This window comes from Pteropus vampyrus, unplaced genomic scaffold, assembly GCF_000151845.1.
Source record: "Pteropus vampyrus isolate Shadow unplaced genomic scaffold, Pvam_2.0 Scaffold6, whole genome shotgun sequence".
NCBI classification, from domain to species: Eukaryota; Metazoa; Chordata; class Mammalia; order Chiroptera; family Pteropodidae; genus Pteropus; species Pteropus vampyrus.
The window spans coordinates 8662471-8675906 of record NW_011888787.1 but is presented as its reverse complement, the minus strand read 5'-3'; the positions used below and the strand labels follow the sequence as shown (position 1 = coordinate 8675906).

The following is a 13436-nucleotide window of genomic DNA, read 5'->3' as shown; positions in this document are numbered from 1 at the left end:
ACCCTAAGTCACACACTCTCCCAGCCAAACCTGGGTCCAGTGCCAAGCATGAGTGCACACTCCCCCATTCCCAGCCCTCACCTGGTGTCCCAGCTCACCTGGGTCCTTTTCCCAGGGGAGTCCACTACCACCGTGTCCCCATTTGTGCCCGGAGGGGTCAGTGATGGCCAGTGGCACACAGTGCAGCTGAAGTACTACAATAAGGTGAGTGTGGGAGGGTTGGGGGGCTGTCCTGGGCTCAGGTGCTCACCTAGACCTGGGTATGCTGCCTTCAGGGGCGGGAAGGGGTGGGTACTGGCCACTTTGCAGTGCATTTCCGTTCCTCTGGGTAGTGCTAGATATGTCCTGTTCTGTTAGGCCAGCCAAACTTGAATGCACATTGAGGAAGGATATTGACTTAAGCTTATAAATCACATGAGCACACGTGTGTGCACGTGTACGTATGTGTGCACACAATGGGTATCAATGTGCACTGGTGTCTTTGTGCCTGGTCCATGAACCTAGTGGATTCCTTGCTCACTGTTTCCCTTCTCTGCCCTCCCTGATCCATAGCCGCTGTTGGGCCAGACAGGGCTCCCCCAGGGTCCATCCGAGCAGAAGGTGGCCGTGGTGACCGTGGATGGCTGTGACACAGGGGTGGCCCTGCGCTTCGGAGCTGTGCTGGGCAACTACTCCTGTGCTGCCCAGGGCACCCAGGGTGGCAGCAAGAAGTGAGCAGGGGACAGGGAGGGGGAGTGACGGTCGAGAGGTAGGCTTTAGGGGACCCTGAAATGGGAACCAGTCCAGATGGGGGCCTGCCCTCACCTCGCTTCCTTGAGCCCCTGGTCAGCCCTCTGTGGGGCTGGGTGGTGGGAGGTACTGAGCGAGATCGGGGGATTAGAGCAGGGCCTTGTGGAGCTTCCTGGGGAGGAGGTAGGTGTGGGATGAGAGCAGCTCCAGGTTGGGGGTGCCTCCCCTCCCCCTGGAGCCACTCTGCAGGGCCCCTTGGACTCTGGGGCATTCGCCTCCTGGCCTGGCGGCAGGGCAGGGGGAGAAGGAAGAGCCACAAGCTGCCCACTCTGCCCCATGTCACCACCATTGTTGCTCCTCAGGTCTCTGGATCTGACAGGGCCCCTGCTCCTGGGCGGGGTGCCTGACCTGCCCGAGAGCTTCCCTGTCCAGACGCGGCACTTTGTGGGGTGCATGAGGAACCTGCAGGTGGACAGCCGGCACGTGGACATGGCCGACTTCATTGCCAACAATGGCACCGTGCCTGGTATGGGAGCCTGGGGTCGGAGCTGGGGGAGGGGCTCTGCCTGGTAGGGGGACATCAGCATAAGGGGTCTCAAATCCCCCTCCAGCCACTGCCACAGAACCCCCAGCCGAGTCTCCTTCTCTCCATTCTAGGCTGCCCTGCCAAGAAGAATGTGTGTGACAGCAACACTTGCCATAATGGGGGCACCTGTGTGAATCAGTGGGACGCGTTCAGCTGCGAGTGCCCTCTGGGCTACGGGGGCAAGAGCTGTGCCCAGGGTAGGAGGCCAAGGCATGGGAGCTGTCAACAGTACTGGGAATACTGGCAGGGTCAGGGCAGGCACTGGGCAAGGCCCAGCTGAGCCGGGCTGTGGGTGGAAAAGCGTGTCTAGGCAGAGCCCTGAGAGGGCAGCACAGGAGACAAAGGGCCCAGTCAGAGGCAGGCCTGGGCACAATGTGGGGCGGGCCCAAGGCAGGTAAATGTGCTGGAGGGTGGGGCTGACCAGGGAGTGGGCATTGGGAGAGGCAGTGCCCTGCCTGCCACAGAGCCACCACCACCGAGCATCATATCTCTTGGGGCACTTGGCTGCATCACCCTTCAGTCTGCTTTTACCTGCCTCCCCAGAAATGGCCAACCCGCAGCGCTTCCTGGGCAGCAGCCTAGTGGCCTGGCATGGCCTCTCTCTGCCCATCTCCCAGCCCTGGCACCTCAGCCTCATGTTCCGCACTCGCCAGGCCAACGGCGTCCTGCTGCAGGCCGTCACCAGGGGGCGCAGCACTATTACCCTGCAGGTGATGCAAGGAAGGGTGGGGGCAGGTGGGCCCTGGCCAGGGTGGTTGGCAGCCTCCAGGGGGCTGGTCAGAGATGGCCAGGTGGGGTCTTTTCTTCCTTAGCAATAAAGAGGCAGCTGGATGGATTTGGTGTGTTACTGCTGCCATCTACTGGTCCCAACGGAAATAACACCTTGTCCTCTCTGGCCTCAGTGAGGCAGCAAGCAGGGTGGGTTTGGTGGTTCAGGACGGGGGACAGAGGGCTGGAAGAAGAGCGGTGGAGCCAGTCTGCTGACCTTCCTTTCTCTCCTCCTGGTGCCAGCTGCGGGAAGGCCACGTAGTGCTGAGTGTGGAGGGCACGGGGCTACAGGCCTCGTCTCTCCAGCTGGAGCCAGGCCGGGCCAATGATGGCGACTGGCACCATGCACAGCTGGCACTTGGAGCCAGCGGGGGCCCTGGCCATGCCATCTTATCCTTCGACTATGGGCAGCAGCAGGCAGAGGGCAACCTGGGCCCCCGGCTGCACGGGCTGCACCTGAGCAACATTACGGTGGGAGGAGTGTCTGGGCCAGCTAGTGGTGTGGCCCGTGGCTTCCGGGGCTGTCTGCAGGTGAGCATCCTCCCCAGCCTTCCTCGCCCCACCACCACCTAGAAGCCCGCTCCACAGAGGGCTAACACTGCTCCTGTCCCTCCCAGGGTGTGCGGGTGAGCGAGACGCCCGGGGGTGTTAGCAGTCTGGACCCCAGCCGCGGGGAAAGAATCAATGTGGAGCCCGGCTGTAGCCTGCCAGATCCCTGTGACTCAAACCCGTGTCCTGCCAACAGCTATTGCAGCGATGACTGGGATAGCTATTCCTGCAGCTGTGATCCAGGTGTGTCAGGGATCCAGGGAAACAGGGAAGGTTAGCAAGTTCCTGGAGCCTCACTCTAGCTCTGCTGTGTGACCTGGGGCCAATCATATCACATCTCTGATGCACTACAAAGCCATAGCTACCTAGTATGATGGTCAGAATGGAAGGAGGTGGCTGAAGGCAGGTTTGAAGAAAGTGCCAGGGGAGAGTGGGCATTGAGTCTCTCCCATCTTTCTGGTCCTAGGTTACTATGGTGACAACTGTACTAATGTGTGTGACCTGAACCCGTGTGAGCACCAGTCCACATGTACCCGAAAGCCCAGTGCCCCCCATGGCTACACCTGCGAGTGTCCCCCAAATTACCTGGGGCCATACTGTGAGACCAGGTAAGTGGACTAGGCACGCAGCAGCAGGTGCCAGTGGCTAGCCTTTGTGTGAGCTGCACCGAGAACCAGGCTGAGCTGCAGTCAGGGTCAGAAGGGCCACACATGGCCACACCGTGCTGGGGTGGCGAGAGAGCTCATGCCTCCCTGGGCCTCTCTCTGCAGGATTGACCAACCTTGTCCCCGAGGCTGGTGGGGACACCCCACATGTGGCCCATGCAACTGTGACATCAGCAAAGGTTTCGACCCAGACTGCAACAAAACAAGTGGCGAGTGCCATTGCAAGGTGACAGCCCCGACCTAGGCCTCCACAGCGGCCGCCTCGGCCTCTATTCTATGCCTCCTGGGCCCTTGAGGGGGGACAGTGGGGAAAGCCTTCCTAATGAGAGTTGAGGACTGTTCTTTTGCTCTAATCAGGTGGGCAAGTGGCTATTTGTCCTCATGTGTCTGAGGACCTATACTTAACCAGTGAGCTCTGGGCCAGCTGCACTGGTTATTTTGACATCTGTTCTGATTGGTCGATATCTCGCTGATCAGTTAAACTCCCAGGCATTACCAGTTGTTAAGTAATTTGAATACCACTCTTGGGGAGACTTGAGGTCAGGGAGCCTCTGTCCAGAGGGGCCGCAGCTGAAAGGATCCAGGAGAGTCCAGGGAAGAGAGCCTGAGCCAATGACCCCATCCCCCTCCTCCCTCCCAGGAGAACCACTACCGGCCCCCTGGCAGCCCCACCTGCCTCCTGTGTGACTGCTACCCCACGGGCTCCTTGTCCCGAGTCTGTGACCCTGAGGATGGCCAGTGTCCATGCAAGCCGGGTGTCATTGGACGCCAGTGTGACCGCTGCGACAACCCTTTTGCTGAGGTCACCACCAATGGCTGTGAAGGTGGGGCTCCCAGGAAGGGTGGGTGGTTCTCCCCACTGTTTGCCAGGTCCTGGTGTCCCGGAGAGGCCAGGACAGGACCTGGTGGCAGGCCTGAGGATGCTGAGGGAAGGCTTGGGAGCCCGGGCAGAGCTTCAGAGGGCCAGCTGCTCCTGGTTGACTATGTGTGCTTCTTGGCAGTGAATTACGACAGCTGCCCACGGGCCATCGAGGCTGGAATCTGGTGGCCCCGTACCCGCTTCGGGTTGCCTGCTGCTGCCCCCTGCCCCAAAGGCTCCTTTGGTAGGTCTTGGATGCCTGGAATGTCACATGGAGGATTTAGCCTCTCATTGGTGGGGTGAGGGTGGGAACCCCTTGGCTGCAGATCCTGGGACCCCCTTTTTGGCCTCCAGGTCCTAGAGATTCCATGTACCACCTTTCCCTGGCTCACAGGTCCTCTGCTCCCAAGGGTGCCTGGAAGAGGGATGCTTAAATCTTGGACTCTTAACAAAAGTGCTGAGAAACCTGTAGTGTGCCTGGCACAGGGCTGAGTGCTGGCTGTTCAAAGATGAATCACACAGGCTTCCCAGCCTCAGCTCACTACCTGGTCCTGGAGTTATGCCACTAGACAGACAGTCTGGCGTGGAGGGAATGTTGACTGCTGTCCCAGGGACCAAGCCCAGGCTGGTACTGGCCTTGGATTGATGATGAACAGAGTTCACAAGCAGAGAGTGGCCCAGAGCACGAGGTGGCAGCTAAAGAGGGGCAGTGATGTCTGGGGGCTCGAGGAGGCCACGCGCCCTGTGCTCCTGTAGCCCTTTCGTGGGCCGATCTGGCAGAGGCTTTGACTCTAGTGTTCTATACACCTGTCTTTCTGTTTTCACCTGGGCTGCAGGAGGAAAGGGCCCTTGTTTGCTTGTCTCCTATCTCTGGCCCATGAGGTGCTGGCCCCCAGCAGAACTTCTCAGCCAGGGCTCAGTGGCCTCCTGTGTTTCTTTCTGAAGCAGCCTCTTGGCTTCCTTCCCCAGGGACCGCTGTACGCCACTGTGACGAGCACAGGGGGTGGCTCCCCCCAAACCTCTTTAACTGCACGTCAGTCACCTTCTCAGAGCTAAAGGGCTTCGTAAGTGAAACTTCTCATCTCCGTTCCCTCCCTCCCCTTCCCTCCGTCCAGTTTTACGTGGCCCACCCAGCTTCGAGAAACAGATTCTGGAATTCTAGCCCCTGCCTTTTGGGGCCCCAGCTTGGAGAGGCCATTTCTCCCCTTTCCTGAAGCCCTCATACTCCAAAGTTCCAGTTCTGACCTATGAGTACCTCACTGCCACCTTCCTGAGCTGACCCCTCTGCTCCCACCTGGCTCTGTCCTAGGCTGAACGGCTGCAGCGGAATGAGTCAGGCCTGGACTCGGGGCGCTCCCAGCGGCTGGCGCTGCTTCTGCGCAATGCCACCCAGCACACGGCTGGCTACTTTGGCAGTGATGTCAAGGTGGCCTACCAGCTGGCCACACGGCTGCTGGCCCATGAGAGCGCCCAGCGGGGCTTCGGGCTGTCAGCCACGCAGGATGTGCACTTCACCGAGGTGGGGCTTGGAGCGGGCAGGGCTGGCTAACGGTTAGGTCAGGGTCATGGTGAGTGAGCCTGCTCCTGGCAACCTGGGGGCAGAATGGGAAGCACTCCCCACCCCTTCCTCCACGAGATCTCCTGAGCCGTGGCCCAGCACCTGGGTAATTTAGAACACCTCTACCCAACCCTTTTCATAGCAAGGTGCCTATAGAAAATAAGTTCATATTGGGGCCTGGTCTGACCGGGCTTCTCAGAGCAGAGGCCCTGCCCATAGTGCCAGGGCAGAGAGGAATCAGCATTTAGTACATCCGTGTGGGTCCAGGCACAGGGCCTGGGCAGCTTGGCCAGAGAGTGAGCTGGAAGGATTAGAGGGAGGGCGAGGTAGGTGGGGAGCCAGGGCTGGTCTAGGCACAGGCTGGGGCCCAGTGGTGGGGAGGAGAAGGCGCGGGGCTACAGGCACGGCTCATCGTGACCACGCCCACCCCAGAATCTGCTGCGGGTGGGCAGCGCCCTCCTGGACGCGGCCAATAAGCGGCACTGGGAGCTGATCCAGCAGACGGAAGGTGGCACCGCCTGGCTGCTCCAGCACTATGAGGCCTATGCCAGTGCCCTGGCCCAGAACATGCGGCACACCTACCTAAGCCCCTTCACCATCGTCACGCCCAACATTGGTGAGACTGGTGCCCAGGGCAGGGAGGGTCCATGGCAAGGGTGGTCGTGCTGAGGCCCTACCTGCCTCACATGGGCTCCGACCTGTGGCCCCCTCTCTAGTCATCTCTGTAGTGCGTTTGGACAAGGGGAACTTCGCTGGGGCCAAGCTGCCTCGCTACGAGGCGCTTCGGGGGGAGCGGCCCCCGGACCTTGAGACAACAGTTATTCTGCCTGAGTCTGTCTTCAGAGGTCAGTGGGTGCCTAAGGGGCGGGGCAGGGGCCAGGCTGGGACATCTGTGCAGGGCCCAGCTCAGTGGACAGTGTTCCACTCCCAGAAACACCCCCTGTGGTCAGGCCTGCGGGCCCCGGAGAGGCCCAAGAGTCAGAGGAGCTGGCACGGCGTCAGCGGCGGCACCCGGAGCTGAGCCAGGGTGAGGCTGTGGCCAGTGTCATCATCTACCGCACTCTGGCTGGGCTGCTGCCCCATAACTATGACCCAGACAAGCGCAGCCTGAGGTGAGCAGCCGGGGAGACGGCGATAGCACGGGCAGGAGTCGGGGCGTGGATTGAGTGGGCGAGTGCTGAGGCACGGGGCAGGACGAGGGGCTGGGGGCATCTTGGAACGGCAAGGGGGATGCCTCAGTCACACGACTACCATGGTGACTGTGTACCTGCCTGCCACACATCAGAGTTCCCAAACGCCCTGTCATCAACACACCTGTGGTGAGCATCAGCGTCCACGATGATGAGGAGCTTCTGCCCCGCGCCCTGGACAAGCCTGTCACAGTGCAGTTCCGGCTGCTCGAGACAGAGGAGCGGACCAAGCCCATCTGTGTCTTCTGGAATCATTCGATCCTGTGAGTCTGCACTACCCTAGCGCCAAGGCTTTGGGCCGAGAGCCCAGGCCCCTGGGCTCCCCACCCTCCTGTGTCCTGACCCTGCCTCCCTCATGCAGGGTCAGTGGCACAGGTGGCTGGTCAGCCCGAGGCTGCGAAGTCGTCTTCCGCAACGAGAGCCACGTCAGCTGCCAGTGCAACCACATGACAAGCTTCGCTGTGCTCATGGACGTGTCCCGGCGGGAGGTTGGACCCATAAGGGGCGGCTGCAGAGTGGGGGTGGGTGGGGGGCCCAGGGCGCTAGGCTGGGTGCTCAGACCTTGCCTGCCCTTCCTAATTTCCCTGGTCCCCTGCTGCCCACTCTACAGAATGGGGAGATCCTGCCACTGAAGACACTGACATACGTGGCCTTGGGGGTCACCTTGGCTGCCCTGCTGCTCACCTTCCTCTTCCTCACTCTCCTGTGTGCCCTGCGTTCCAACCAGCATGGCATCCGGAGGAATCTGACTGCCGCCCTGGGCCTGGCTCAGCTGGTCTTCCTCCTGGGGATCAACCAGGCCGACCTCCCTGTAAGACATCCCTCCTCACCCAGCTCCCAGCCACTCAGGCTCCCCTACGAGTCCTCCCCACTTTCACTGTCCACCCTGGTCCCTGCAGCAGCACCTGACAGAGCCCAGCCCTGGCCCGGCCCACGATCTCCTCTTCTCTAGCTCCCCTTACTTCCCCAGCACCCCAAAAATGCCTTCCGCTTGCCCAGACTCCCCATGAAGCACCTCCCAACACCCAAGCCTTCGCCCTCTTTGCCCGACAAGACCAGAATCCACGCTCTGGGGGTGCCCCGGCTGCTGACGCGGCCTGCACCCTCAGTTTGCTTGCACAGTCATCGCCATCCTGCTGCACTTCCTGTTCCTCTGCACCTTCTCCTGGGCCCTGCTGGAGGCCTTGCACCTGTACCGAGCTCTCACGGAGGTGCGCGACGTCAATGCCGGCCCCATGCGCTTCTACTACATGCTGGGCTGGGGCGTGCCCGCCTTCATCACAGGTACCCCACCCCGCTTCTGGGGCTTGAGGTTCTACATCCCCAGGTCCACCTTCATGCCACGTTCTCCCCACCGTATCCCAGGCCCAGAGGCTCCACATCCTGATGCCCCAAGTTCTTCATAAGTGTCCCTCGGATTTAACCTGGCCCCTGGGGGTCCCGCCCAGGGGCTGCGTCCTCCATCCTGACCTACGTGTCCCTAGTCGAAAGGATGGCATGGACTGATGGTGGACAGAAACTGTCATCCTCTGTGCCTGGCCCCATGAGCCCACCTGACTGCCTCATTCCCAGGCCCTGACCTCCCCTTCCCCTGCTGCTGTTGTGCTCCCAGGTCTCGCTGTGGGCCTGGACCCCGAGGGCTATGGGAACCCCGACTTCTGCTGGCTCTCCATCTACGATACACTCATCTGGAGTTTCGCTGGCCCTGTGGCCTTTGCTGTCTCGGTAAGTGTCAGAAAGTGGACTGGGGCTGAGCAGGCTGAGTGCATCTTCAGGATCTCCATTAGGAGCAGCCAAGGCTGCTGGGCCCTCTGGGGTGGAAGCTGTCCATCCCCTGATGAACCCCCTTCTACTTCCCCCTCTGCTGCTAGATGAGTGTCTTCCTGTACATCCTGGCAGCCCGGGCCTCCTGTGCTGCCCAGCGGCAGGGCTTTGAGAAGAAAGGCCCTGTGTGAGTATGGGGTGTGGGTGCCTGGGCAGCAGGTGGGCAGCAGTGTGCTCCCACTCATGGCCCGCCCCCTCCCCAGCTCGGGCCTGCGGCCCTCCTTCACAGCCCTCCTGCTGCTGAGCTCTGCGTGGCTGCTGGCACTGCTCTCTGTCAACAGTGACACTCTCCTCTTCCACTACCTCTTTGCTGCCTGCAACTGCATCCAGGTACCCTGTGGGAGGCCCATGGGGGCGGGAGGGGAATCCTGGCTGCAGGTGCCTGAATAGGCACTGAGACGGTCACCGCCTCCCACCTCCCAGGGCCCCCTCATCTTCCTCTCCTACGTGGTGCTTAGCAAGGAGGTCCGGAAAGCACTCAAGTTTGCCTGCAGCCGCAAGCCCAGCCCTGACCCTGCTCTGACCACCAAGTCCACCCTGACCTCGGTGAGGGAGCCGGGGTCTCGGGTGGGGGGAGAGGCCAGGTACCCAGGGAGCCTGTGCTGTGTGCTCTGGCCCCACTTTTCTTCCATCCCTACATCCTTTCCCGGAAAGGAGGAAGGGGCGGTGCAATGGTACGTGTGGCCCGGGAAGAAGGGGACCTGGGGGTGGGGAGAAGGATTTTGATGGAAGAATTGTGTGTGGAGCTTGGAGGAATAAGGGGAGGAAGTGGCCAAGGCAAGTAATCAGGTCCTGAAGGCCTAACACCTGAGAAGCCCTTGGGACCCTTGGTAAATTTTCTGTATCTCCCAGGATGCTCTCAGGAGACAATTCCTGGTGCCGTCTTTTACCAGCAAGCTCTCATACGGCCGAGTCCGTGGTACTCGGGGCACGTGGGACTGGCACAGCTATGGCAGAGCCACAGACACTACTAGGCCCCGAGATGGAGGGCAGCCCAAATGTGGGGCCTCTGTCTTCCAGACCTGGGCGTGTGGGAGGTAGAACTTAGGGCAGGCTCCCTCAGATCTTCCACGACCAGCCTGGGGCCGTCCTGTCCTGCTCCTCTGCTCACTGACCTCTCTGTTTCTTGGCTAGTCCTACAATTGCCCCAGCCCGTACGCGGATGGGCGGCTGTACCAGCCCTATGGAGACTCAGTGGGCTCTCTGCACAGTGCCAGCCGCTCCGGCAAGAGTCAGCCCAGCTATATCCCCTTCTTGCTGAGGTGAGCCCTGGAGCTGGGCGGGCAGGGAAAGGGAGGAGGGCGCCACGCATGTTGCCAGACCCAGGCCAGCCGGCTGCTGGGCGTTCACACCATGGCTGACACCGGTGGCAGCTTGGATTAGAAGCCGTAAGGGATGGTCGTGGGGCAGGAACTGGAAAACCCAGGAGAAAGAAGAGAATGGGACACTGGGCCAGAGGCCAGGCTGACCTCTCTAGCATTGTCTTGTCTTCTTAGGGAGGAGTCCACACTGAACCCTAGTCAAGGGCCCCCTGGCCTGGGGGATCCAGGCAGCCTATTCCTGGAAGGTCAAGACCAGCAGCACGGTGAGGACAGAAGCCCCTGATGGCCGGTCGGGTTGAGAGCACAGCTGTCCGGGTTTTGCGGAGTGGGCAGAGGCCCGTGGGCCAGCTGTGGTCTCTCTCCCACCTCCCAGATCCTGACACAGACTCCGACAGTGACCTGTCTCTTGAAGATGACCAGAGTGGCTCCTATGCCTCTACCCACTCATCAGACAGCGAGGAGGAGGAGGAAGAGGAGGCGGCGGCCTTTCCTGGAGAGCCAGGCTGGGACAGCCTGCTGGGGCCCGGGGCTGAGAGACTGCCCCTGCACAGTACCCCCAAGGGTGGGCCAGCGCCAGGGCTGTGGCCTTTGGGGACAGTGGGAGGGCAAAGTGCCTGGGAGGTAAGACTAGGGAGGTGACACTCCTGGCTGGCTGCCTTCTCTGGGCCTCATCTACTACCTTTCTCCACCAGATGGGGGCCCTGGGCCTGGGAAGGCCCCCTGGCCAGGAGACTTCGGGACCACGACAAAGGAGAGTGGTGGCAATGGAGCCTCCGAGGAGCGGCCACGGGAAAATGGAGATGCCCTGCCTTGGGAGGGGTCCCTGGGCCCCCTTCCAGGCCTTTCTGCTCAGCCTCACAAAGGCGAGTGGGCAGTCTCACACCTCACATTTGCTCCATGGGTGGTGGGGCTCGCTAGGGCAGCCTGGTGCTCTCACCGCCTGCTTCTCATGACACCTGCCCTCCTGACTCACAGGCATCCTCAAGAAGAAATGTCTGCCCACCATCAGCGAGAAGAGCAGCCTCCTACGGCTACCCCTGGAGCAGGGCACAGCGTCATCTCGGGGCTCCTCAGCCAGCGAAGGCAGCCGGGGTGGGCCCCCTCCCCGCCCACCACCCCGGCAGAGTCTCCAGGAGCAGCTGAACGGGGTCATGCCCATCGCTATGAGCATCAAGGCAGGCACAGTGGATGAGGACTCGTCAGGCTCCGAGTGAGTGTGGCTGGGTGGGCGGGACAGGGTACAGCCCCGAAGAGGCCCCAGCCGGGCTCAGAGCGCCTCCAGGCCTCCCCGGCCTGTCTGGTTGGCAGTTGGAGGATGACCGGGTAGAGCATGGCCCAGCTCCCTTCCTGCGACATGCCCACGAACTATGGCGCCTGTGGGGTCGGCCCAGCCCAGCATCTGGCAAAGTGAGGGAGGTTGGGGAGCTGGGGTTGCTTTTCTGTTTCCTTCTTCTGGTGGAAGCTTCTCACTGTCCCCTCTGCTCCTACTAACTCTCTGTCTGCCTTTTCTGTCACTTTCCTTTCCTGCCTCTCCAGATTTCTCTTCTTTAACTTCCTGCATTAACCCTGGGCCGGTGGTTCCTACACCCTGAGGCTCCTTTACCTTCCCCAGCTGCACTCATGCCTCACTCCTGTCTTGTGCTTTATCCTGCCCCTGCTCCCCACCGCCTGCCCGCAGCAGCGACGAAACGTCCATCTGAGGAGCCTGGGCCTTGCCGGGAGGGGCACCCAACCCCACCCAAGGCCATCTAGTGCCAACTCCCTCCCCTACCATCCCCCTCACTGCACTTTGGACCCCTGGGGCCAACATCTCCAAGACAAAGTTTTTCAGAAAAGAGGAAAAAAGAATTTAAAAAAGAATCTCCACTCTTCATGACTTCAGGGATTAATTTTTTTTATATGCTGGAAACTGACTCCCCTTTCCCTTCCCAAAGAGGATAGGACCTCCCAGGACGCTCCCCAGCCTCTCCTCGGTTTCCCATCTGCTGTGCCTCTGGGAGGAGAGGGACTCTTGGGGAGAGCCTGCCCCTCATTTGCCATCACCAAAAGGAAAGGACAAAGCCACACACACCCAGGGCAGTGAGCCCTGCAGGCTGCACCGGGCAGGCCTCAGTATGGCGAGGGCATCAGGGCAGAGGGCGCACCTCAGCCAGCCTGTGCCACCCTCCCAGGAACTGAACAAGCCCTGTTCGGAGAGGGGGCAGAAGGACTCAGCGCCCCCGGACCCCCAAATGCTGCATGAACACATTTTGAGGGGAACCCGTGCCCCTGGGCAGTGGCCGGGCCACTCCAGCCCCTCTCCTTTCCCTGGACTCTGGCCTCGTGCTGCAGCCCAGGCGTTTGCTCAGTTTGCTGACCCAAAAGTGCTTCATTTGCCTGCCCGACCCGCACGTGGGGAAGGCCAGTCGTGTTGAGTTGCGCTTCTTTGCTGTTGTGTGGGTGGGACGGAGAGTACGAGTAAATACAGTGCTGACTCAGTTGCTCCGAGCGCAGGTCTCAAGTCTGGGTTCTGGGGTCCACTCACCCGCCCCCAAGATCAGACAAACCCCACTTTGTCTGACATGCTGTAGCCACTGAGACATGTTCTATTTTTAACCCCTTCTGGGAATTGGCTCTCTTCTTCAAAGGACCAGGTCCTGTTCCTCTTTCTCCCTCACTACTTCCCCAGCTCCCTGCGAAGAGAGAGTTAATATATATTTTTTATTTATTTGCTTTTTGTGTTGGGATGGGTTCGTGTCCAGTCCCAGGGGGTCTTGATGTGGCTGTTGCAGGTTGGGTGTGTACCCAGCAGTCCTGGCATGGGGGCCCGAGGCCCTTCCCCTTACTACAGGCTGTCATCTCCCTGCCTCCCCCACCCCACCCCGCCCCAGTTTTGCCAACTGCTCTTCATTTGAGTTGCCATTTATGCTCAGCATGTATTCCAGACCTGTCACAGACTTTCCTCTGGAGCAGGTGGCTAGAAAAAGAGAATATGGGCGGAAAAAACACTCCTGTTTCTCATTTGTAAAGCTGGTTTCTGGCTCTCCTGCTGTGGATTCCCCCCTGACTCTCCCCTCAGCAATTCCTGCAAAGGGTTAAAATTTTAACTGGTTTTTACTACTGATGACTTGACTTAAAAAATACAAAGATGCTGGATGCTAACTTGATACTAACCATCAGATTGTACAGTTTGATTGTCACTGTAAATATGGTAGGGTTTTGTGTTTGTGTTTTGTTTGTTTTGTTTTTTCCATTTCCCCATACTACTGAATAAACTAGTTCTGTGCGGGTTGAGCATTATCATCATGTGCTTCTGTTCGGTGCCCTACCCTTTCAGAGGGAGGGAGGCGTGGCTTCTGGAAAACAAGGGCAGGAAGGGCCAGGAGGTCAGGGGACTCAGATAGCAA

The 13436-nt window shown here is 60.1% G+C and overlaps 1 protein-coding gene across 1 annotated transcript in view; it reads left to right on the top strand.

The window, feature by feature from the left end:
• CELSR2 (cadherin EGF LAG seven-pass G-type receptor 2) overlaps nucleotides 1–13329 on the top strand; it is a gene marked incomplete at its 5' end in the record, with an annotated part of 24877 nt that extends 11548 nt beyond the window's left edge. The window contains 30 exons of the mRNA XM_023535051.1: nucleotides 7–204; nucleotides 553–710; nucleotides 1092–1255; nucleotides 1387–1512; nucleotides 1859–2025; nucleotides 2327–2614; nucleotides 2701–2875; nucleotides 3099–3240; nucleotides 3403–3523; nucleotides 3938–4121; nucleotides 4299–4400; nucleotides 5126–5220; nucleotides 5466–5675; nucleotides 6147–6330; nucleotides 6431–6559; nucleotides 6646–6826; nucleotides 7000–7167; nucleotides 7266–7392; nucleotides 7515–7715; nucleotides 8014–8188; nucleotides 8517–8629; nucleotides 8776–8855; nucleotides 8932–9058; nucleotides 9152–9274; nucleotides 9863–9990; nucleotides 10225–10313; nucleotides 10424–10612; nucleotides 10743–10913; nucleotides 11026–11260; nucleotides 11729–13329. Coding sequence (XP_023390819.1) covers nucleotides 7–204; nucleotides 553–710; nucleotides 1092–1255; nucleotides 1387–1512; nucleotides 1859–2025; nucleotides 2327–2614; nucleotides 2701–2875; nucleotides 3099–3240; nucleotides 3403–3523; nucleotides 3938–4121; nucleotides 4299–4400; nucleotides 5126–5220; nucleotides 5466–5675; nucleotides 6147–6330; nucleotides 6431–6559; nucleotides 6646–6826; nucleotides 7000–7167; nucleotides 7266–7392; nucleotides 7515–7715; nucleotides 8014–8188; nucleotides 8517–8629; nucleotides 8776–8855; nucleotides 8932–9058; nucleotides 9152–9274; nucleotides 9863–9990; nucleotides 10225–10313; nucleotides 10424–10612; nucleotides 10743–10913; nucleotides 11026–11260; nucleotides 11729–11750 — 4572 coding nt within the window. The remainder of the gene's footprint in view (nucleotides 1–6; nucleotides 205–552; nucleotides 711–1091; nucleotides 1256–1386; nucleotides 1513–1858; nucleotides 2026–2326; nucleotides 2615–2700; nucleotides 2876–3098; nucleotides 3241–3402; nucleotides 3524–3937; nucleotides 4122–4298; nucleotides 4401–5125; nucleotides 5221–5465; nucleotides 5676–6146; nucleotides 6331–6430; nucleotides 6560–6645; nucleotides 6827–6999; nucleotides 7168–7265; nucleotides 7393–7514; nucleotides 7716–8013; nucleotides 8189–8516; nucleotides 8630–8775; nucleotides 8856–8931; nucleotides 9059–9151; nucleotides 9275–9862; nucleotides 9991–10224; nucleotides 10314–10423; nucleotides 10613–10742; nucleotides 10914–11025; nucleotides 11261–11728) is intronic.
• Between the last annotated feature and the right edge of the window lie 107 nt (nucleotides 13330–13436).